The sequence below is a fragment of the Manacus candei genome, unplaced genomic scaffold (assembly GCF_025592945.1).
Source record: "Manacus candei isolate 608988 ecotype Guabito, Panama unplaced genomic scaffold, ASM2559294v1 h1tg000002l, whole genome shotgun sequence".
Taxonomy (NCBI): domain Eukaryota; kingdom Metazoa; phylum Chordata; class Aves; order Passeriformes; family Pipridae; genus Manacus; species Manacus candei.
The window spans coordinates 1,139,272-1,163,176 of record NW_026138050.1 but is presented as its reverse complement, the minus strand read 5'-3'; the positions used below and the strand labels follow the sequence as shown (position 1 = coordinate 1,163,176).

General features: G+C 52.9%; 1 protein-coding gene across 3 annotated transcripts in view; it reads left to right on the top strand.

The window, feature by feature from the left end:
- Positions 1 to 1,080: 1,080 nt before the first annotated feature.
- Positions 1,081 to 23,905, top strand: part of TRAF7 (TNF receptor associated factor 7) — a 31,170-nt gene continuing 8,345 nt past the window's right edge. The window contains exons 1-9 of one of the 3 annotated variants that reach the window (XM_051800931.1): positions 1,081 to 1,225; positions 11,928 to 12,046; positions 12,232 to 12,289; positions 13,334 to 13,425; positions 17,518 to 17,634; positions 18,951 to 19,043; positions 20,649 to 20,682; positions 22,390 to 22,573; positions 23,290 to 23,424. In XM_051800931.1, coding sequence (XP_051656891.1) covers positions 11,966 to 12,046; positions 12,232 to 12,289; positions 13,334 to 13,425; positions 17,518 to 17,634; positions 18,951 to 19,043; positions 20,649 to 20,682; positions 22,390 to 22,573; positions 23,290 to 23,424 — 794 coding nt within the window. In that variant the 5' untranslated portion in view covers positions 1,081 to 1,225; positions 11,928 to 11,965. Of the gene's footprint in view, positions 1,226 to 1,863; positions 4,366 to 11,927; positions 12,047 to 12,231; positions 12,290 to 13,333; positions 13,426 to 16,452; positions 17,268 to 17,517; positions 17,635 to 18,950; positions 19,044 to 20,648; positions 20,683 to 22,389; positions 22,574 to 23,289; positions 23,425 to 23,905 lie in introns of those variants that run through there. The other 2 variants (XM_051801020.1, XM_051801093.1) reach the window with 2 other exon arrangements.

Here is a 23,905-nt window from a genome sequence, read left to right as displayed (position 1 = left end):
TATTTCAATACACCCTGCTGGGTGCCCAACAATAAAGTTTAAAGTCAGTCAGTGGTTTTACATGTCACCCATGGGATTTCTGAATAACGGAGACAAAAGCCAAACAAGTCGTTGAAAACTTTATTAACCTGCAAGCTAAAAAATTGGTACAGCAGCAAAGAGTTTAATGACAAGGCTGGACTTGATCTGAGGCTGGGGCAAGAACATTGCTGGAATAACTTGTTATATTCCATAGCAGAATAAAGATTTAAATTCTCGATCTACACGCCGTAGAGTGTAAATGCTTTCAGTTACCCACACTATCGCACTCAGGGCATTCACCTGGAACTAACCCACGTGGGAGAGTGAAAGTCGATGCTTTCTTGTAATCCAGCCCATTCTGCAGCCGCATCTTTGTGCAGCAGTTTCCCGGAAAGGCTAAGCCCCACTTACCACAGAGCACACCCGGCACAGGCGTTTGACCGGCTCAGAGCCCCGGCAGCAGCCGCGGTCCGGGCACGGACGTCCCGCGTCGCCGCCGGTTCCCGCCGAGCCCTGAGGGGAGAAGGCAGCGCGTGAGGGGGAGCCCGAGCGCCCGGCCCGGCCCCGCCGCGGCTCCCGCGGGCCTCAGCCGTGGCTGCTCAGCAGGGGCCGCGGCCGCCCGCCGCCCTCAGACGAGGTGTCAGAAAGGTCAATATGGATCATCAGCGGCCCGCCCTCGCTACCAGCCCCGTTCCCTTCCCTTCCCGCGCGCCCTAACGCACTTCATCCTTTCCTCACCTCCGCATAGAAAAAGAGAACGCGTGTTCCCCGCCGCGGCCTTTATAGCCTCTCCGACGCCGCTATTGGTCAGGCCGCCGTTGGCTCAGCCAATCGTCAGCGGTTGGCGTGATTGCCGCCCCGCCCCTCCCGGCGCTCATTGGCCGCCGCGCTCCCCCGCGCCAATGGCGGAGCGCTGCGCAGCGTGGCCCGAGGCGGTGGTTGCCACCGTCTGATTGGCTACCGCCGGAGGCCGGGCCGAGCCAGTGGCGACGGCGGTTGTAGCGCGGAGCGCCCGCGCCGCGGGGGCCGCCGGGAGTTGTAGTGCGGGCGGCGTGGCCGCGCGGGCGGCGGGCGGTGCGTGGGACTACAAGTCCCGAGGAGCGGCGCGCGCGGCGGTTCCGGGCCGGGCGGCAGCGGGGAGCAGGCCGGGCCGCGATGTGCCGGCACCGGGCACCGGCGCTGCGGCCGCCGCCGCCGCTCCCAGGTACGGCCGGGACGGGGGGGCCGGGCGGGACGGGCCCCGCTGGGGGGAACGGCTGAGGAGTGCCCGCGGGGGCTCCCGGCGCTGCCCCGTGCCCGCCGCCCGGTCCCGGCCCCGGGCAGTGTGTTCGGAGGTGCCGGCGGGGCCGTGCGGGCGCTCAGAGGGGCTCGAGCGCCATCTCCGCGCTGTTCGGTGCCGGTGGATCCCGCCCGTGCCCTGCTCTCCGCCCCGCGTGCCCTCCCGGTGTGTTTCCCGGGTCTCATCGCAGACTCTGCCCAGTTCTGCCTTTTTCTGCCCCGTCCCTTGCCCGACCCCGTCCCGTGTCGCTGCCTGTCCTCCCCTGCCCTCGCGGTGCCCTCGTTTCCCCGTGCCGTGCTCTCCCGACGCTCAGGATGGGGGTGTTTGGGGTGCTCTGCAGCCGCCCCGAACGCCCGCGGGTCCCGGGGCTGGCACGGGCGTTGTTGTGTCCCCTGCCGGCGGTGCTCTGGGTCCTGCTCCCGGGGACAGGCACTGTCCCTGCTCCTGCTGGATCCGGGCTGTGGCGGGGCTGTGCAGGGCAGCCCAGGGTGCGGGTTCCCTTTGTGTTCAGATGCTTTAGAGCCCTGTGGAGTCAAAGACGAGGGCTGAGGTGCTGCCGGGGGCTCGCTGAGTGTGAGAGGAACCGGGACAGGAGTTACCCAGGTTTGGTGTATCTGGGCTGTTGTCCCTACCAGGGCCAGGCTGTGTTAAGAACTGTGGCCTGGCGGTTGTTTTTTCCACTTTGACAGAGTTGCTTTGACTTTGTTTCAATCCCAGTGCTTTAATTTTGCCTCCCCGTGCATTTCCCTCCCAGCAATGTGTTCTCAGCCTGGACAAAGCTGTTATGTTCCTCTAAGCAGCTGCTGCATTGTGGTCTGGGTGTTTGTCTGTCAGGGTTTCAGCTTCCAGCCACAACAGGGTTTGTGAGGAGAGGGCTGTGGACTGAAGGATGATTCTAGAAAGCCCTGGCTGAGCAAAAGTAGCGAGACCACAGAATCCCAGAATCACTGAGGTTGGAAAAGCCCATGGAGTCCACCCTGTACCCGATCCCCACCTTGTCCCCCAGCCCAGAGCACCGAGTGCCACATCCAGGCCTTCCTGGGACACCTCCAGGGATGGGAACTCCACCACCTCCCTGGGCAGCCCCTTCCAGTGCCTGACCACCCTTTCCATGGAGAAATTCCTCCTGATGTCCAGCCTGAACCTACCCCCAATGAGGGAAATTTGGGATTTCCTAAGGTCATGCAGGAAGCTGTAGGAGCAGGGAGCTGTCCACACTCTGCTGGGTCCCCCTCTATGTCCTGGGGTCCTTCCAGGGCACTGCTGTCTCAAGCAGGGAAGGGACAGGGTGAATCCAGCCAGAAATCTCAGGTGTTGGGGTTTGATTCGTGTGCAGGTGAGACTTCCCCGAGGGAAGGAACGTTTGTTTCACCCTGAGGGAGGTTCAGTTTTACCCAGTGGCTTTGGGAAACCTGAGCCAAAGTGCAGTTTCCTGTCAGGAAACGCTGGTACCTTCACTGGTTGACACCCCAACAGGAATTTTCAGGATACTGATTGAACCCAAGGGGAAAAAACCCCAATCCATAGTTTCCAGGCAGTTCGGTTCCCTGACCCGAGGGATCCCTGGGGGGATACCGGCTGCTCTGCAGGGTGGGCCCACACCTGCCTGTTCCTGTGGCAGCACAGCCTTCAAGGGCCTTAAGCCACGTGTGAAGCACCACATGGAAGTTTGTGCCCGCTGGCTGGAACCTTTGTGCAGGCAAACATTCCCTTCCCAGGGCTCCACAATCCCGACGCTGCCGGAGCCGCAGGGACCCCTCCAGGCTCTGGGGTGTTGCTGAGCACTGAGTGCTGGAGCTGGAGCTGGAGCTGGAGCCAGCTCTGCCCTGCCAGGAGCTGCTGCTGAGCAGCACTGGGGGTGGCCCTGAGTGGTGTTGAGCACTCTGTAACCTCGGTTGGGGTTCAGCCATCGGTCACCTCGTGGGCTGAGCATTCCCCTCTTCCATGGGAGCTTCCAGGCCCTGCTGGCCATGACTGTGGGATTTCCTGGAGCGTGACTGTACCTGTCTCACAGGTTGTCTCAGCCAAGCCCAGCTGCACCAGGAGAAAGGCACTGGAGAGAAAATCCTTCGTGGTTTCACTACCTCAGCACTTGGGTTCCGTGGACAGGTTCAGCCTGTCAGAACTCATCCCTCCTGATTTGTATTCCCTTTGTCGGCCCTTCCCTGCCTGTGACCCTTTACCATGGGCATGGTGAGGGACACACTGGCACATCCCCTCATCCATGGATTGGATCAAGGGATGTAGTGGCAGCTGGGACAAGGAACGAGGTGGCTGGTTGCTCACAGGGGTACGTGTCACCCTTCTTTGGACCTCAGCAAGTCCCCCTGGAACCCAGGGCAGCAGTGCCCCAAATTACACATTTAGGCTGCTCCTGCTCTGCCTTTAGCACAACCCAAGCTCAGAGTTTCATCAGAGTTTCATCAGCTTTTAATGAGGCGTCCTGGGCTGGAGTGGGGCAGTCCTGCTCTTGGGAGACCCTCAGTTGTGGGGGTGGATGTCCTGGCAGGAGTCCCCCACTGTCAGTGCCTGTATTTTGAGTGAGTCCTGCTCCCCAGCTCAGCCTTTGAGGTGGTTCTTAGTTAACTGGATTCCCCTGGATCATCTCTCCAAACAAAGACTGTGTTGCTGTTTGATATTCAGAATTCTGAATAGTTTGGGAACTCTCTAAAGAGGGAGAGAAACCCAAACTTCCCTTAAAGCGAGCGATGGGCTGTCCCGTCCCTGGAGCTTTCTCGGATCGGGGGAATAAATCCGTGTGTGCTCAGAGAGGGTTGTTTTTCCTGCACTAAGCTGAACCGGGAAGGGAGCATTCCCGGAGCAGCCAGGGCAATGCTGGGAGGCAGCGTGGAGATTGGCTGAGCTGTGGGATTTTCCAGCTGGATTTACATCTCGCCCACTGCTCCGCATGCCTTTGTGTTTACATCACTGGGGAGCGATGCACACACGCACACAGATAGCGGGAGGGACGGCCTGGCCGGGAAGAGCCTGTGCAGGGCTCAGGAACTGGGCATGGAGGCGCCTTGCCGGGCTCTGCCGCTCCGGGCCAGCCGGGATGGCCGAGGGTGAGTGTCCCCCAGGAGGGGGGTTTGCTCCGGGTGTTGGGTGTCAGCCCACGGCAGCGCTCCCTGGGAAGCTGCTCTGCTTCAGCCGTCACAGCAGGGAGGGAGGAACTGTTTCCATCCCTCGGTGGAGACCTGGAATCCAGCACCAGTTTGGAAGTGGGTACCTGTGGCCTGTCCAACAGCCAGAGCCCCGTTGTGCTGGTTTTATGATCCTTCAGAGTGACCTTTGCGAGGACGTGGAACTTTTGAGTGCAACTCAGCAAGTGTGTTCCGGGGCTGTTCCTGGTGGTTTCAGGGCTGGGAAGTCCTCGGTTTTCCTTAGGCAGAGTTGTGAGCGTGGAAGCCAAGTTTGTGAGGAGAGGCTGTGTCCAGGTGCCTCCCCTTTGAGTCACCCTGGGGGAGTGTTTGGGGGCTGTGGGACACTGAACAGTGCTGCTGTCTCAAAGCTGTCCATAGATTTGCCATGGTGCAAGTGTCCACAGCCACTGATTGCTTTTGGAATCCAAGATTCAGCATTTGTTCCTCTGAGGGTCGCAGTTTGATCAATGAATGTAGGTGTCTACGTTGTGCCTCCTGCTTGTTCTCAGTGGCAAAGTCCAAGGCAACTGTACAAAAAAAAGAGCAGGTAACTGGAATTTACTGGGTTATTTTTCTTTGTGAAGGAGCTGATGTGTTTCAGCCTGATCTTTGAAGTGCTCCAATTGCACCCAGAGGGCAAGAGTGTGTCATGAAGTTTCAAAGCTTTGGAGGATGCTGGGGGGAGCAGGGGGTAGAAGTGATACTTTGTGCTTTTTGATTTATATTTATGGACTCAGGTTTCTTATGACTTTAATCTGGAAGAATCCCATAATGTGATGGGCTGGTTACAGCTTTCCAGAGGAGTGCAGTGCAGCCAGTAAGGCAAAGCAGTTGGAAAAGGCCTCAGTGGTGGCACAGGAATCGAGGAATGAAGGAAAGGAGGAGCTGTGATTGCCTTGGGTCTAGCAGGGCTCCAGGAGAGGAGGATCCAGGTGAGACAAACGTTCCTCTGGCTCCCTTGGGAGAACAGAGGCTGAATCTCTCCATATCCCAGGCTTTGCTGCTGACCTGCCATGTCTTAGAGGCTTTTTAGATGAGTTGCAAGCCCCTCTATCGATCAGATTGGCAGCAGCAGGGCCTGAGCCAGCCCACAGGACCCTGTGGGGTCTTGGCAGCCATTTGGTCTCTCTGTCAAGCAAGGCTGAGGAGCACCAGTGAGCACCAGTTGTGGTGTGAGTGGTGTAAGTGACTATTCTCAGCTTTTAAAGCCTGATAATTCTTATCAACACAGGGGGTGACCATTTCCTCCCAAGGAACTGCAGCAGAACTGAGATTTTTGCCTTGGAGGGGTAGGATGTTGTTGGTTTGGGGGCTTGGTTGGGGTTTTATTCTTTTTCCTTAACCAAATCCCCAATTTAAGAATGTGATGGTGTCTGAGTGGGCCTGTTCTTTGAGGGAGGATGTGGAAAAGCACAGGCTGTGAAAGGCACAGCACGAAGCTGCAGTGTTAGGGCCAACTTTTAAAGCACCTTTTGATTCTGGTCTTTGTGTGGAGGAGCTCTGGACGTGCCTGTTCCTGCCAGCCTGGCTGCCCAGCAGTGACTGTGCAGCTGCTGAGCCCAGACACGGCAATTTGGGTTGGAGGGGTCAGAACTACTGAGCCCTGGTCTGCAAAACAAAAATGGTGTAGTAGGTGGGTGCTTCCAGGTTACCAAAAATGGAAGTAAAGCTTCAAATGTAGCTTTTTGTGCCATGGAACAGTATTGAACATTGGCCTCTGTCCTTCCTTTTAACTTCATTTTTTGGGGGGGAGGAGAAAAATGAGATGCTTTGTTCCACCAGAGCAATCACTTTTGATCCAGTTATGGGCACATCTGAAAGTTACTGCTTCAGGTTTTGACATGAAGTATTACAAAAAAAATCTTCTATCCCAAGGAGTCATTATCCGTTAGGAAAAGCACCATATGACATGATTTCCCATTCTGAACCCCGTTTGCTCAAAGGCATGGCCACGTTCAAGCAGCTGTTGAATGTACTCTCACAGCCCTGTGGTTGGTGGAAGCGCTGGAAAAAGCAGCAGCAATTAAAAATATCAGTTTTATTTTTATTGATGACAGCTCAATACAATTTTGGTCTCAGGAAAGTTTGTATGACTTACAGGAGAAACTTCTGAACAATACAAAGACTGTTCCCTAGAACCCAACACCCACCAGATGGAGGTGCCACGTTCTGTCAGTAAGGCTGAACTTCTGTTCTGGTTTTATGTCCTTCTAGCACTGACTGCACATCTTGGCATACAATCCTGGCCTTTGAGAGGCCTCCCAAAGAGTGTAAGAAATGTCCTGCTGGGTCAGAGCATCAGTTCTGTCTTCAGCAGCTGTGAAAATCATGGAATCTTGGAATGGTTTGGGTTGGAAGGACCTTACCCTAACCTGAGGAGTGACCAATGGGCTCCACCCTCTGCTTCCTGTCTGGTGACTGACTTGAGAGGTGTCTATCTCAGGGATCTGGGGTAGCTCAGCATTCTGAGGCCTGTGTTTTACAAGTCAGACCAGATGCTCATAGTCCTCATCACCATGAGATATTGGTAGTCACAGAATAGTTAATTAGAGTTGGAAGGGACCTCTGGAGACCATCTAGTCTAACTCCCTGCCAAGGCAGGGTCACCTAGAGCAGGTAACCGTGTTCTTAAAGCCCTGTTAATGCAGCTCACAAGCTCTTTTGGGTGGTATTTCCACCACAGATACCAGGGAAGCCAGTGTGACTGTCACCAGGCTGTCTCTGGGATTCGAGATGTTCCCTTGCTGGTCTCTGTGGGCCACTAAGAACCAGTTCACAGAACGTGTGGGCAACACCTTGGTCCTGCAGAAGGACAAGGTAGACAGCCTGCCCCAACTGGGCTGGATATACTGGCCCTGTGATCTCCCCCAGAGGAGCCCTGGATGTGTGAGAGCTTGGGATATGGACAAGGAAGTGGGGGTAGCCCCCAAAGCCACCCCCTGCTCTCGGCACCCGTGTGCCTTCCCCTTGTCCCGTGGAGCTGGGCTGTGGGAGCTTTTCTCAGAGTATTTCCCTGGGGATGTGCCAGTACTCTCAAGGATGTGTAACCCTTCTCGTCCTCACTGTGGTGTTGTAAGAGGAACAGAAGCTCTTATGCCATAAATACCCAGGCTGTGAGATAAGGAAGTTCACGTCACCCAGGGGCTGTTCCAGCCGGAGCAGGATAACCCATGCCTGTCTTTCCCGCTGGCAAACACTCCTGCTGTGGATGATTTTGCTGCTCCAGTGGTTTCCTTGGGGGTGAATAACCTTGGAGAGGGCTTCAATGGAGAGAGGAAGGAGGGGGGAAAGAAGAACCAGCAGATGTAGGACACACTGAGCGTCACGGGCTGGCGGTTGCGTAAGGCAAAGGAAACTCTTGCTGGTGTCTTGGCAGGGAGACACTGTGGGACTCTGCAGCTGCCAGTCGTGGCACGTGTCACCTGCAGGACCCACTGCTGTGCCCGTGGCTCACCTGGAGAGCAGCCAGAGCACACAGCCCAGCAGTGCCCTGGTGCCTGCAAAGGTGGGGTTTCTGCACTGGGAACTGGCTCTCCACAGGACCAGGCAAGGTTATGTGATGTTTGTGAAGGTCGGGATACTCTGCTGTCCCTTCTCCTCATGCCATGTCCCCCCTTCAAAGCCTTGGCCTTTGTGCTTGGTTGTAAGGATCTGGGAATAACTGTGTGTGCTCTGGGGGCGGAGAGAAGGCAGATGCCACCAGACCCCTCTTCAGCATGGCCAGTGGTTCTCTGCCCATGGCAGGGGTTGGAACTGGGAGACCTTTAAGGTCTCTTCCAACCCAAACCATTCCAGGATTCTATGATTAGCCAGGCCACTGGTTCCAGAGGTGATTCTTCTCCCTGCTTTGAGGTGCAGTGGCAGGGTTGGCAGCAGTGTGATCCGTGGCTGATCCCACTGGATCTCCACTCAGCAGTAGGAAGAGCGCTGCTTCCCCCAGCTGCCTCTGCAGCTACTGGTGGTTGGGTTTCTCCTTGCTTGGATTACTACAGAAGGATTTTAAGGCTTTTCTTCTCGCTGAGTCTCAAAAGCCTGAGTTGATCCCCGTGGTGTGCAAATGCTGAAACTCATCCCTTCCCCTCCCTCGCATCTGCTTACGATCAGCCGTGGGATTTACTGGATAGCTGGTCCCCGCTGCTTCCTTTTCCAGGGTAGATTTTTTCCCCTCTTTGTTTACTCTAAAAAACACTGAAGTTGCATGGTAAAAAAAAAAAAAATATTAGAAAAATTAACTCTGGGCAAGGAGAATCTGGGTCACAGGCTGGGATCCCCAGGAGGGACATGCATCCTCCAGGCCTGGAGCACAGGACAGTGTAGCAGGCAGGGTTCAGATGCCAGGCAAAGGTGCAGAAATCTGGCAGAGATTTTTGCAAGTGCTGTAGGAATCTGATATTAATATTGACAGGATCAGCTCTTTTCTGCCTCCTTTTAACTTGCTTGATACCAGTTGGAAAAGGCCTTTCTCAGTACCTCTGGGAAGATGGGAGGAGCTGTCCGACAGTGCTCTGGGGAGGTGTCTGCGCTGCTGAAATACTCCTGCCTTTGGTGGGTGCAGAGATTTGGGCTGAAATCAGATATTCCTGTGGCTGCTGGTGTTCTGCAGCCTGGCTGATATTCTACTCAGCATTTTTCCCGTTGCTCATGTTCCTCTGCTCTCTGTTCAGAGCAGACAGAGCAGGTCCCTGCTGCTACTTGCTGGTAGGTTGCTCAGCCAAGCTGCAGAGCACAGGTCGTGCTTACGGACAGTGAGTGGAAAATCCCCGTTCTCTTCCTCACTTTGGATTTATCCAAGCTCTGTTGCATCTGTTTGAGTGGGATTTTGGGGCAGGGTGAGACTGGAGATGCTTCCTTAGTGCCTCTCCAGGGCACTTTTCCATGGCCTGTGGGTTATCCCTGGGAAGTTCCCAGGCAGGTGCTGTAGGGGTCATTGTAGTGGCTCAGGTGCCTGCAGTCACTGTTGGCTGCATGTCTGATCCAACGTTTAAGGATATTCCAGAACTCCTCAAGCTGTTGGTTGTCCCCATTTTTGGTTTTCCCTGTCTCCGAGTGCTTTCCCATCGCTCCATCTGTTACATCTGAAGGTGATACATACCCTGAAAATGAGAATGAAGCTTCTGTAGGAGTCTCCAGACAACCCACAATCCACCATTAGGATGGGCTTCCTCCCTTTCCATCTGGGAATGATTGTTTGCCCTAAAACCCAATAGGAATATTTTATATGTGAGGTTCCCTTAATGCTGACACGAATGGTGAGGTGGGAGCATATCCCTGCTCTTGGCTTTGAGCAGTGCAGGATAAAGGGTCACTGGGTAGATGTTGCTGAGGTTCTCTGAAGAAGGAATCATGGATTCATATCCCTGAAAAGTGAGTCCCTCTATTTCTACCTTAGTGGAAATGACCAGAGCTTAGCTGCATTGTTACACATAGGGAACCTATGGAGAGGGGAAGTTCAGGGATACATGCAGGCAATGATTAAGGATGAGATAATGCAGCCTTGAGACATGAGACCCCAGGAAATGTGGCAGTTTATGCCATCACTCGTGGAAGTACTTGGCTTTGCTTTATTTATAAGCACTACATCATCTGGAGACCCCAGCTGGACACCTTTTTGACTCTTTGATCTTCAGGCTTTATAGTCCAGAAATGCTGTGCAGAAGAGGTGAATTTGTGCTGGGAGGAAGCTCCAGGGCTTGGTCCAAGGCTGCTGGAGGGTGAGAGGCTGGGTGGGGTTCAGACCTCATGGGGCCACAGCCAGTGTTACCCAAAAAATTTGCCTGCCCTCTCCCACCACCCACCCTCCCAGTTCCCTCTAATCTCTGTGCCCTAAGGAACACTGACAGGAATAAAAGGATCTGATGGCCACAGCCAAACTTCTGGCTTGCTGGAGCCCAGCTTTAAACTCGGCAGGTCTCCCTGATGCAGCAGCACAACACTGCTTCAGTCCTGCTGGTTTTGAGACAGCTCCAGCAACTCTGCTCAGCATCTCCTCAGGGATCTGGCATTTGCAAAGAGCCAGGACAGTGCTGTCACATGTGTGGAAAACATTATCCAGATCCCTGGTTTTAAGATGGTTTTGGGTTTGGCTTCGGAGTTTCTGTGTTTGGTTTTTCATTGGAATTTTTGTGGGATTTTTTTTTTTTTGTTTTAGACTGTAGCTTTTTCTGAGAATTTAGTCCTGAGTAGCAATTCCCTGGATTCTGCTGCTGCTGTTTCTGGCTGCCTGACAGCTGTTGGATCCAGAGCTGCAGGGAGCCCCAGGAAGTGCTGTGTCAGGCCCTGAGCAGAGCCTTGGTCAAGGACAGCTCAAGTGTCACCTTTGCAGTGTTTAAAATGCAGGTGCAGGGTGTGCCCAGCCCTGTGTGCTGGCAGCCTTGTGCCAGGGCTCTCCAGGGAGGTGGGAATCCCTGGACAAGTCCCCAGTCACAGCTACATGGTGGGACCCTGTCTCTCTTTGAGCCTCAGTTTCCCTTTCTGTAAAGTGGAGAAATCACGGTGGTGGTTCTGTAAGGAGCTTGGAGATTTAGGACTTGTCACCTCCAGACCGGGGAAAACCAACTGCTGGAAACCCCTGAGAGATTTCACCTCCCAGCAGCTGGCAGTGGGAGCAGCAGGAGTGTGGAAGCCTGACTGGAGCAGAGCCATCTCACAGGACCAGGAGCTCTGCGTTCACCTGTGGGGTGTTCCTTACAAGACTCTTGTCCTGCAGAAAGGGATTTTTGTTGTCTCAGTAAACCCTTTTTGGCCTGTCTGTCCTCACTGCAGGTGTGTGTCTGTTTAGCCCCTGGGCTCTGCTGCTGGCAGTGAAAATACCAAGACTTACCTTGGACAGAAAGGGGTCTCTTAGTCAGGATTCTTCTGGAGCAGCTTATTCCCAGAGCACAGGGCCCCTTGGACAGGCTGGGACAGCCTGGGAGTGCAAGCAGAACCTGCTAGCTGCAGGGATGGAGCCTGGGAGGAGAGCTCAGTGCTCAGCTGAGCCCTTGGCTTCTCTCAGGGAAACTCCTGCTTGAGCCAGAAGTGCCTCCATGTGATGGCAGGGAAGGTGCAGCTCCTTCCTAAGGGTACCTGGCTCCGAAGGAGACTGAGAGCATCTTGTCAGATCCACTGGGATAACAGCATGATTGTGCCCTGAAGCACCATCAGGTTCCAGCTGAGGTTAAAGAAAGCAAACTCCAGGTGTTTATGCAGGTTATTGTTGTGGAATTCTTGACTTTGCAAACTTGAGCTTAGTGAAAATCTGTGTAAACAGTGGAAAAAGAGAAATGAGCCCCTTTTTAAAAGATAATATTTTTAGAAAATGCTGAACTCTCATCCAGGAATGATTCAAAGGAATCTGACTTTGTTCTTGCCTCTTCCTCCTGAAAATCCAGGTTTAAGTGAGTTTAGATATACACTTGGACTTAGTGCTGCAGGAGAGTGTTCTCTGAGCCCAGGAAAATACATACAGTGAACCTAATTCCCTTTCTGTCTCCCTTCTTCCCCAGAGCAAGCTTCCCATGACTAACAGATGCTGGCCTAGATTATGAGCTCAAACAAGAACGCTCGCTACAATCGATTCTCCAGTGGCACAACAAACATCACTCCTTCAGAAAACACTAACGGGGTAAGGTCACTGCTGGTGGCAGAGCAGAGGGACTAGATGCCTTCTGAAATATGGTATTTCCTTGCCTCTTAAGATTCTCAGCATTCACAGATAAAAGTTAGGAACGTGTATGTGCATTTTTTCACCGGTTTGGGAAAGATCTGAAGCCTTTATATGCCCTGACCTTCATTTCCTCCATATTTCAGACGAGAATGGAAACAACTTTTGGACCAGCCTACTCTGCTGTGACCACCATCACAAAGCGTGAGTATCTCATGCTTGGAGCATCTCACCAAAGCACTGTGGGTCATTCCAGGGTTGTTGTTGTTTTCTACAAACCATAAAGCTGTTGGGAGAATCACTGTGTTCATTAGCCAGGGGCTGGTTTTAGTGCTTTGCAGCCCCAGTGTCCAGACATGAAGGAAATGAGAAGGCACAGGAATTGTCTCCCCTTAGGCAAACTGAGCAGCACCACTGGGAAGCTCCTGTTGAAATTGGGATAGTACAACAAGGTTTGATACTGATTTCAGCACCAAATCTTACTGATCCCTGTGACAATCGTCACCAGCACTGAAAACTCCATCTTCACTCTTGTGCCTGACTGTGAGTCACTCTGGAGCTTTGGTGAAACCCCCATGGCCATTTTTAGCTCAGACAGGAGAGGATGCAAATGCCTCTACTTATTTAGAATTCCTGTGCCTTGTTCCTCAAAGCTCAGCAGGTGAGGGAAGCCTGAGGCCTGACACGTGGGGTGAATGTAGGAAGAGGTCTGTTTTTATTTTGGAATACAAATATCCTTCCTTTAGTAGAAACAAGAAGACTTGACACTGATTTAGATAAGAAAATTAACATGTGCCTAAGGAAGATGTTTGGATTACATTTGTCTTGGACTCTAGGTGGTTTTGGACTCCAGAATATTTACATTCAAACTTTTACACGAGTCAGTAACACAATCTCTATACAAATATCTCATATTTAATTTACCATGCCTCCCTTGTGCTGCAAGAGTATCCAGACCTTCCTGGATCCGAGCAATTTTTGTTGGTGACTGAGATATGTGGGAGTATAAAGTTTCCTTTTAATAGTGTTTTTACCTTGTGAACCTGACAGAATATAACCTGTGCTCTTTTCTGGGCAGGCTCTCAGAGAGCAGGGTTGTTCTACCTGATATGTCCAGTCACGAACTGGAATTGGAGAATCCCGAGTCTTTTCTAAGGAACACTTACAGCTACAGAGGCTGACCCATAGTTTGGGAATGTTTCTGAGGAGCCTAAATGCTTGTTTTTCTTTCTTTGATTCCCTTCAAAGCTGACGGGACCAACACTTTCAAGCAGCACCGCCGGACCCCGTCCTCCTCCAGCACACTCACCTATTCCCCACGGGATGAGGACGATGGCATGGTAGGTGTTGCCAGGGCCCTCCTGACTGGCTTAGCTGAGAGATGAGAGATGTCTGGTGTTCTCTGGAGTCCTCTGCCTCCCTCATCATTCCTGTGCACTGTTATATCCAAGGGAGATTCCTGCACTGGGGGCAGGACCAGCCTCAGCATTCCTGGCTGCTCCTGTGGTTGGTGCCGTGGGGAAGCAGCTGATTCTGACCTGGGGCTTTAAGCTGGTGCTGCTGGTGCTCATTTTCACACTGCTTGAAATGGTTATGTGGTTTCAAAGCCCGGGAAGTACAAATGCCACAGACCTGTGTGTGTACCTGGCTCTGGGAGAGCAGGTGCTCAGGAGGAAACAGGCACAGCCAGGGATGTCTGGGCTGTGACTGAGGCCAGGCAGTCTGGTCAGGGCCTGTTGGATGGATCCCAGCTGGCTCTGCAGTCGAGGCCGTAGAATCCATTCCTATTCCCACCTCCAGATGGGGCTTCTGGCCACAGGGAGCGGGTTTGGAACCTGCAGAGTGGGATGTTGGACACTACAGACTGTGCTGGGCCCCTGGGGGCTTCTCACACAAACCATTCCCGTGTCTCCCAATATTTTTGCGGAAAAGAACTTCCCAATTTTGCATCCAGCTTTCTTACTCACTTCTGAGTAAGCTGGTTTTGGGGAATTTAGTGATTCAACAGGCCTCAGGGTTAGCTGCTTAGAGAGAAATTAAATCAGCTAAATCAATTAAATCAGGAACAGCAACAGCAAAGCAAACCTCAGGGAAAGGATGGACAGCTCTGAGGCCTGGACCTTCTCCTGTCCCTGGTGCTCCAACCACATCTCACAACCATGAGCTCTGTTTAGATTTAAGCATGTTGGTAGTAAACTTCAAATAAAGGACTTGTAGACTTAGTCAGGTTACAAGACCCAGCTTCCAAGCTAGAGGTAAATGGGATCCCTGCTGCTGGAGTTATGCCCTGACAGACTGGGGTCAGCAACAATATGGAGCTACAACACTTCTGAAAATAAATTTGACACCAGATTGCAAAGAGCTTTATTGTCAGCATCCTATAAAGTTCCTTCTGTTGCTCAGACATCTTGCTGTGTTTTATGTGAGCCCATGGGGTTTTTTGTTTGTTTTTTTTCCTAACAAGTCCTTTGAACATTTGCCTGGTGTCCTTGGCAAGTGCAGCTCTCCATCCCCTCACTGACCCCACGGAGCTGGGCCACTGCTCCAGGCCACCCTTGGCTGTGAGCACAACCCCTGTGGGCTCAGTGCTGGGCTCACTGTGCCCTTCTCACGAGCTGGGCAGTTCTCACAGGGCAGAGGGGAGGAGTTTTGCAGAGGAGGGGATGCTGGGGATACTTCATTTAGCCAGGTCTGGTGGAAAAGCTCCTTTGAAAACCCTGGTGTCACGAACTGAGGTGTGCAGCCAAAAATGGGGGAGATCTCTCCTGGGATCAGCCCCAATCCTCTTGGGCAGTCTCAGCCCACCTTCCCTGGAGTGCTAAATGTTCTTAAGCAAAAATAGCAGGAGAATTAATGAGTGGTTCAGGAAACAGCATGAGGTGCTGACAATCCGGAACCACCCCAGCCCTGCTCTGCCTGCCGCTCCAGACAGACTCACTAACCCTTTTAGGAAGCTTCATTTGCTTTGTCAAGAAATAATCTGGGATTTCCCTTCCTCATCACTGAGTTTTCCCTCCTCCAGAAGCTGCCAAGGGCTTGTCAGCCATCAGTGAGACAGCTGGAGACGCGTCAGAGCCCTTCTGTGACCTCCACCACCCCTTTTTCTTTCTTTTTAAAGCTTCTGTTAATGAAACCCAAAGCAGAGCAGTGTGTTCTCTGTGCAAGGCAGGGATTACTGAGCAGCTGCTGTCAGCTTTCCATGAAAATAGTGCCACAGGTCCCTGTGAGGACTCTGCTGGAGCCTTCACGTGGAGCCTGCACTTGTAGCTGAGGTGATGGGAACTGCAGCTAAAGGTTACAGCTGAATATTGGCACAAATAGATACTAGTGGATGAAGGCTGCCTGGCTGTCCAAAGTCTGTTGTTTACAGGGAGCTTCACCTCTGAACTGGAGGCTGGACTGAATTACCAGCCAAAAACTATCCATCTTCCATCAGAAGATTTGGGAGCTCCATCCTTGGGCTGTTTGAAGATGCACCTGATGTTTAGTGCAGAAATAAGGTCTCTCAAGTCTTGTCCTTGTTTGCTTGGCAAGAAGCAAGGCTGAAGAGACCCAGAGGGTCTGTAAATGCCAGCACATCCTCTGCCATTCCACATTGTGTCTGCAACCAAGGGAATGAGGGAGCTTTCTCAGCACATTCATTTGTCCCCTGTGTAGTTAACACCAGCATTACCCCAACCAGGACACAGGGCTCTGAGCCCACAGTGTTACAGAAGCCTTGAAAGTCTGTGTCTCACACCTCTATCTCCTGGAAATGTTTTTGGGCAGCAGTCCCCCTCTCCATTGCTGACCACCCAGGATGCTTCTTGTGATAAACCTGCCTCCCTGCAGAGCCTGCCTGTGCTGCCCTCCACTCCGTGTCACCTCCAGAGTGGGAACTATGCACAGTCATTCTTGTTATTTTAATAACTTCTGTTACTAGTGGAGGAAAATAATAAGCTGAATGGATACACATAAAATTGATTTACTTATTATAACCCTTCCTCCTCAAGGTTTACCTGTTTAGCCAATAAATATGCTGTCTTTAAGAAAAAGCTTTATGCTTTGGCTTCTGAGCAGATGCAGCAGTTCTGAGCTCCTGGGAGTGCAGGATCATAAAACTGAAGCAGCAGAGGAACCAGCAGGATCCTGATCTGCTCCTCTTCTGCAGCCCAGCCAGGCTGCACTCAGACTGCAGCCTCTGAACCTCATCCTACAACTTTCATTGCTGGATTTCCTGACTGCCCTCCTGCCCTCTTACATTGCCTTTGTCCGTCCCTGAGTCTGATGTTGCCCCCTTTGACCCAGGGTACACGCACAGATTACAGCTCACAAGGTTCAGATGGAATATGAGGGAAAGTGTTTTGCTCCCAAGGTGCTGCACAGGAACCTGGGGCAGCAGAGTCTGGTCCGTGCAGCTTCCCCTGTTCCAGCTGGGCAGTGCCAGGGCTGGCCTCCAGGGTCAGGGAGAGTCTCAATTCCAGCCAGTGATCTCCAGAGCTGCTTCCAGCCAGCACTGCTCAGAGTTGGTGGCTGACATAGCTACATCCAAGCCATGCAGAGGTGACACGTGCAGGTGCCATCGGTCACCTCCTGGTGCCAGGTGCCAGAAGCTTACAGCTTCATTCTCCCATTTCTTTGTCAAAACATCCATTCTGCTCCTTGACTACCTTTATTCCTTCCCTCTGCGCCCTTCCCAGTCTACCAGGAGCATCTCTTCTCAAGTAACCCAGCCCTGGCTGCACTCCCAGGCGGATTTGGGACCCCCAAATCCAGACACTTCATGATCTGAAGAGCGTCCAGTTTTGCTTTGACGCCAAGTTTCATCTTGGCTGCGTGCTGCTGGTTGATATTCCCCCCTCAGAGATGCACTGCTGGTTAATATTCCAGAGGCAGCATTCCCTCAAAGCCAATCCCAAGGCCGCTGCAGCCAGGGGGATGGTCGTTGGTCGGTGCGCGGTGTCCGCTCCGCTCTCCCCTCCCGAGCAGGAAGCGGCAGAGCCGGGCTGTGAGGGAATTCAATAGAAGGAAGTCTCCACACTTACGCAAAGAAATTTGGCAGAAGTTAGATAGCGAGTGCAACAACAAGTGCTGCTGCAGAGATTGGAGACAGGGCAGGAGCTGGAGCAGTCTCTGGGGGAGATTTACAGAGCTTTCCATGAAGGATTAATTCTTCCAGACCATTGCTCTGCGGGTGCCCACGGTAAGTGCACAGCGAATGCACCTTGGAGAAAGGGACGTGCTTGGAATTTAGATGTCAGCCCGGTTTAGGAAGTTAAACCTTAATCCTGTCTCTGAGCACAGTGCAGGGAAGGGCACACAGCAGCAGGGCCGCTCAGTGCAGCTTGGAGTGGAGCAGCGTAGTTTTGGGAGGGAGAGGACTGAACTTGAAGTGTTCACACAGAGTTTGGGAATTACTTGGACTAACCAGAGCTGGTTTTATCTCTTTGAAGCCCCCGATCAGCACCCCACGCCGCTCTGACTCGGCCATCTCCGTCCGTTCATTGCACTCCGAGTCCAACATGTCCTTGCGCTCGACGTTCTCACTCCATGAGGAAGAGGAGGAGCCAGTAGGTATTTGGGATTGTCTGAAGGAGCAGTATTAGGAAGTGCAGTGACAAAAGAGTAACTTAGTGGACTCTAGTGAGAACACAGAGCTGTCACAGACAGGTTTTTTGTGGTGCCTGGCTGTCAGGACTCCGGCTTTAACTTTGTTTCCACCACTGGCTTTGCCTCCTTCTGAGCCATTTCCCTGTCTGTGGAGCAAGGACAATGGTGAGGCTTTTCTGCTTCCCAGATAAACTGTAAACCTTTGCAAAGTCCTGTGTGATTCCCTGGCTCTGCTGCAGAGCAGTGGGGGTTGCAAGGCTCAGGCTGGTGGTCTGGCCCCAGGCAGCAAGAGAAATACAATTCCCTATGGATTTGGAGCCCTATCCCACATTCAGGGATGTGTGGCACCCCACTGACTTGATTGTAAGCCCTGGAGAGTGCAAGGAGTTGTCTGCATATTAGGGGAGGACACTTTTAAGCTGAGCTTAGTTTGTGACCCAGTAACTAACCCCAGACTGGATGAATAAAAGGTCAGGTGGTGTTTTGCCACTGATCTGGGATGAAAGTGTGTTTCATATTTAGGAACCCAGGGGGTTGTGTTTGCATTTCTGAGAGCAGTATGGGATGAAAAGAGAGACTGAGCTGCAGAGATTGATTTGAAATGCTCTGAAATGTGAAGCCCTGCTCTGGCATGGCATGGAGAGCTGTGCTGCTCCAGGAGATCATGCTCAGGGTCCTGGAGAGCTGTGCTGCTCCAGGAGGACGTGCTCAGAGCCCAGTGCTGGCAGTCGTAGTTGGTAAACAAAACTGGAGAGATGGGCCCATTGCAGCAGAAACAATGTTGTTTCTGCTTCATAAGGGAATGAAAGAGCCCTTCCTCCAGGATGTTTCAAAAATACAAAAGGGCAGGCTGCTCTAAAATTGCTTTCAAACTCCAGGCTTAGTACATTTTTGACAACACTCTGTTCAGTCCAACCAAGCACAAAGTCTCAGCCAGTGCAGCTCACACAGGTCTGGTGACTTGAGTCACTGACAGAGAAGTTGGTCTGAGCAGTTTGCTGTCAGGTCCTGATCCTGCCAGATGCTGGTGGCCCCCAGTTTGTGATGAGCTGAGGGTCTCCAGCCACTCCCAAGTTTGTTCTTCCCCTGCCTCTTACTGGAACTCAGCAGATCCAGATTGTTTGGTTGAGATAGTGAACCCCCCCCCCCCCAGTGTGCCCAGTGCCCCAGGCTCCCCGAGACTCACCTCTGAGGAGTATTTTGTTCCTTCTGCAGAGGAAGGCTCTTGTGTTTGGACTAATCCTTGTGCTGTCTTTGTCCCTTTCTGTCCCTGCAGGAGCCCCTGGTGTTTGCTGAGCAGCCCTCTGTGAAGCTGTGCTGCCAGCTGTGCTGCAGTGTGTTTAAGGATCCAGTCATCACAACCTGTGGGGTAAGGCAGAGCTCTTCAAATCACCAGCATGTCCTGTGTGAGCCAGAGCCAAGCCCTGACTGTCCCCACTGACTGTCCAGCAATCCTGGTGCTTGCCTAAAGTTGGATGGCTTTTCCCAGGAGAGCTGCCCTGTCCTGGCCGTGTTCAGTCTGTCCTGAAGGGCTCTGCAGGGAGCTCCAGGGCACCCCAGCAATGGCTGCTCCTCAACTGGGAGGGAAGTGTTGCTTATAAAACAAAAATGGCTTGAAGCTTCATGTAGTTAATGCTTGCAAAGGGATTTGAGATCCTCAAATGAAAGGCACAGAGCATTATGAATATTCTTCTGGATTCCATTTTAGTGGGATTTAATAGAAGCTGTAAATTATTCCTGCTTCTGTGCTACTTGTGAAGAAAGATGGCTTCGAGATGGGCTCTCTAATGCTTCTGATGTGCTTCTGATTACCAGGATGGGGCTGTAGCAACAACAGCTCCGGATTGTTTATTGCAGTGAGGGTGCTGTTCCCCAGAAGTGCTGGAAATTGGTGCAGTTTCGCTGCACCATTTCAGAAAGCAGCTCTTCACAGAGACGCTGAAATGCACTGGATAACGTGGAAAAAAACTCACTGCAGGAAGCAGCCTGGCTTGGTGTGCAGTCCTGGTCTGGCAGCTCTGGAGGGCGCTCCGTGCAGCTGTGCCGGGCAGGAAAAGGAGCAGGGCAGCAGATAACAGATAACAGCTCTGGGGAGGGACTCGCAGCCGCTGCCGGGCGCTGGCCCTGTGGCAGGGGAATGTGGCTGAGGAGGCTCCAGGGAGCCCACGGGGCAAGGTCAGGAGCAGTGAAATGCTGCAGCCTTTATATTCGTGAGTGTGGCAGATTGTGTTTGTTATTTCATCAAGTTAAACTGCAAGAACAGAGAGAGGGAGCTATTTAAAGTGCTACAATTTACAGAGCATTTAATGGACTTACAAACCAGCTGTTCCATCTTCCTGGCAGCAGGACAGGGCAGCTCCAGCTGCCTTAGAAGAGTTTCAGGGGCATATGTGTAATGGGTTGACTGGGCAAAGACAGGGAGAGGCCAGTCTTCCCCTTGCTCCTTCCCTTGAGGACTTCTCAGGGTTGTGAGAGGCATAATATGGGCTAAAGTGGAAGGTGAAGTAGGGAAACCCCATGCAGATGTGGAGGGTAGGAAGGACTTGGACATGTTCAAGAGTAGGCAGGACGGAGCCCTGAGCTACCTGGTCTAGTGGAAGGTGTCCCTGCCCATGGCAGGGGGTTGGAGCAGGATGATCTTTAGGTCCCTCCCAATCCAAACCATTCTGTGATTCTGTGAATATCAGAGTGTAGCAGAACATGCCCGTGGCTTTGGCTGTCACCACAATCATGGCCTGGTCCTGAACGGGGCAGAACATCAAAGTTTAATACTCTCAGGAGCAGGACCTGTGCTGCACCCTGAGCAAGCAGCTGGGCTTTGCCCTGTGGTGCTGAGCTAAAGCAGGCAGAACAGCTGCCGAGGCCCCTGAGCCACAGGCTTGGGTATCTTCCACCTTTCCCATCATTGTCCACAGGGAATAATTAGCCTGCTCTCGTTTTACACTGACGCTGCTGTTCCTCTCTGTCTCCACAGCACACGTTTTGTAGAAGATGTGCCTTAACATCTGGTGAGTACAGAACTGCTCTTGTGTGATGCAGCCAAAACACTGTTATTTTCTGGTTTGTTTGCTTTCACTTAAAAAGAAACCTGCAGAAAAATATTCAAAGGGCTTAAAACAAGCTGTCAGTCAGATCTGCCACTGCAGCGGTGAGGGGCTGGGGCTCGGGGGCCGTGCAGCTCCCATGGAACACACTGGAGCTTGGGCACTGGAGAGAGGGCTGGGCCCAGCTCTTGGGCACAGGATGTTCTCAAATCGTGGAGTATGCCATGGATAATCCCGGGATAATACACGTCTCGCCCAGAGCTGACCCACTGATTTCAGACAGAAAGCTTTCTGTGGCTGCCTGGCTAAGGAACAGGGGGGCTGTGTTTGGCAGAGCCCCATCAACCCCTCCTCCCCCAGCCCCTCAGTGCCAGCGCTCTGGCCCCTGGTTGTGCCCCACAGAACTGCTTTAGCTCACCCAGCTCTTCCAGAACCCTGAGGGAGCCCAAGCCTCTGGCTGCTGGCCTGGGATAACCAGCTCCCACTTGGATTGGACTCTGCACTGCAAAAAAGACTTTTTTTGGCACAAGCCTGTGCCCCTCTTGGCAAGTTGTTGTTCAGCACAAAGCCAAGCCATTGGCATTACCAGCACAATGAGCCCAGGAGGGGCAAGTTCTGCAGAAAAGCAGCTCTTTCTGCCTTACAATTTTCACCTTCCACATGTGAAGGTCCCTCTGCTTTGCATGATAATCCCCTCACTGTGCTTTGCTATATCTGTCCCAACCCACATGTTCTGTAGCAAAATGCTTTGCAGTTGCAATCCCAAGTTGCTCAGCTTTGCTCCTGCCCTCCAAGCTCATGTTTCTGCCTCTGTCGTAGCCAAATGTGAGTTGGCCTCTTGTCCCCGGTAACAAGTGATGGGACAAGAGGAAATGGCCTCAAGCTGTGCCAGGAGAGGTTCAGGTTGGACATCAGGAAGAATTTCTTGCTGGAAAGTGTGATCAGGCCTTGGAAGGGTCTGCCCAGGGAAGTGGTGGAGTCACCACCCCTGGAGGTGTCCAAGGAACGACTGGACATGGCACTCACTGCTCTGGGCTGGGGGACAAGGTGGACATCGGTCAAAGCATGAAGTCATTAGTCTTGGAGGATTTTTCCAGCCTAAATGATTCTGTGATTGCTGGCCCATGGTGCTGCTGGGAGCTGGAGCTGAGCCCAGGCCTGCGTGAGGGAGGACGTTATGGATGGGGCTTCTGCCTATGAACAGTCACACTTCACCAGGCACAAGGTAGTCTGAATTGGAATTATAGAATATGGTCAGCTGGAAGAGACCCATCAGGGTCGTTGAGTCCAGCTCCTGACCCTGCACAGGACACCTCAGCAATCCCCCCATGTGCCTGAGGGCATCGTCCAAATGCTCCTTGAACTCAGGCTTGGTGCTATGACCACTTCCCTGGGGAGCCTGTCCCAGTGTGGCCATCCTTCATTGGTAGCTTGCTCAAATTATCATGGTTTAACAAAAACTGTAACTTTTCCAAGCCCCAAGACTAATTAAAGATAGTGGCTCACAGACCTTGTGTAATATCCGTGGCTCGTTCCACGGCCACCCACCTGGGACTTGGCTGACTTGGCCAGGGAAGGCAAAAGAATAAAGTCTCCAGGCAGAGGCTCCTGGAAATGCTCCTGCACTGTCTTTAATCCTTGCTGACTGTGTTTTCCGTCCCTCCCTGGCAGAGAAGTGCCCCGTGGACAATGCCAAACTGACCGTGGTGGTGAACAACATCGCGGTGGCCGAGCAGATCGGGGAGCTCTTCATCCACTGCAAGTACGGGTGCCGAGCCGCGGCCAGCAGCAAGCCCACCGCCTTCGAGGTGGACCCCCGAGGGTGCCCCTTCACCATCAAGCTGAGTGCCAGGAAGTAAGTGCCCTGTTCCAGCCTCTTCAGGGAAAGGGCTGTGCCAGCCTGCCACACCTGAGCTGCCCTGCGGCTCCGGGGCCGCGCCGCTCCTGCCAGCACTGCTGGGAGTGGGAGTGGGAGTGGGCAGGGGGGCTGAGGGGATAAATCACTCTTGGGATGGTGGTACATGGGCTGGTCTCAGGGGAAGGATGCTGTTCTCTGCTCCCAGCTTACCTGAGTGCCAGCACTGGGACAGGGACACTGTGAGAGCAGCCCCCTCACTTCTGGGGCGAAACGCTGTGGTATGGTCAAGCAGAGACCTTGGGATTCTTTTTGTGAGAGGAATTATCCTAGTTATATCCTGAGAATCTGAAATCTGTCTGCCTCCCCCTCCTAAATGCATTCCCTGTTTTCCCTATTACCTGGCTGATAGGGATTGGACTGATAGGGATTTCCACAAGCTTTCCTTGCTTGTGGAAAGCTGTTGTTTGTGGGTGCTTGAAGGCTCAGCCCTTCAGCTGCAGAAGTAGATATGCCCTGTGTAAACGTGGCTTGTTATTACTCTTAATTTTCTGGTCAAATGAGAATTAAAAGCTGGAATTGCAGTCTTAGAGCAGGAGGCTTTGGACCTGACAGCCTTACAGGGCTGGTTTGCTCCTTTCCTGACAACCTGTGTTACTTCCATTAATTTTTGCTCATTGCTGATTTTCCCTCCCTTTGCTTCTCTCCGTGGGCAGGGACCATGAGAGCAGCTGTGATTACCGACCCGTGCGCTGCCCCAACAACCCCAGCTGCCCTCCTCTGCTCAAAATGAACCTGGAGGCACACCTCAAGGAGTGCGAGCACATCAAGTGTCCCCACTCCAAGTACGGGTAAGGACCTGATGCTTTTGAGTGGGGAAGGTGACCTGAGGTAACTTCTGAGCTGCTTTTTGGTCGTTGCAGCCTTGGGGTGACCCTAAGGACTCCGAGCAGCTCTCCTCAGTGCTGTGCTCAGCCTGAGGCCGAGCTGAGGGTTACAGGGCTTGCAGGAGGCAGCCCCTGAACCCCTCTCCTGGTGGGAACAGGCAGGTCCTGGTGCCCAGGTGTGAGCCCAGGAGGAGGGTGAGGTGTGAGGAGGCAGAAGAACAGCTGGAGGAGAGTCAGAGCATGAAGGGAGGAGGATTACAAGAGTAATTCGAGCACCGTGGCAGTGTCTTGCCAACCAGGGCGAGGGAAGTGCTGATCTGCCCCAGAGGGTTCACTGTCACCAGAGCAGGGGGACAGCTCGGGCTGGGCCTTCCCTGCTTGGGGTTACTGCAGGAGGAGGGTTCACACAAAGGGTTGTCCAACCCACCACCCAGGGCAGTGGTGG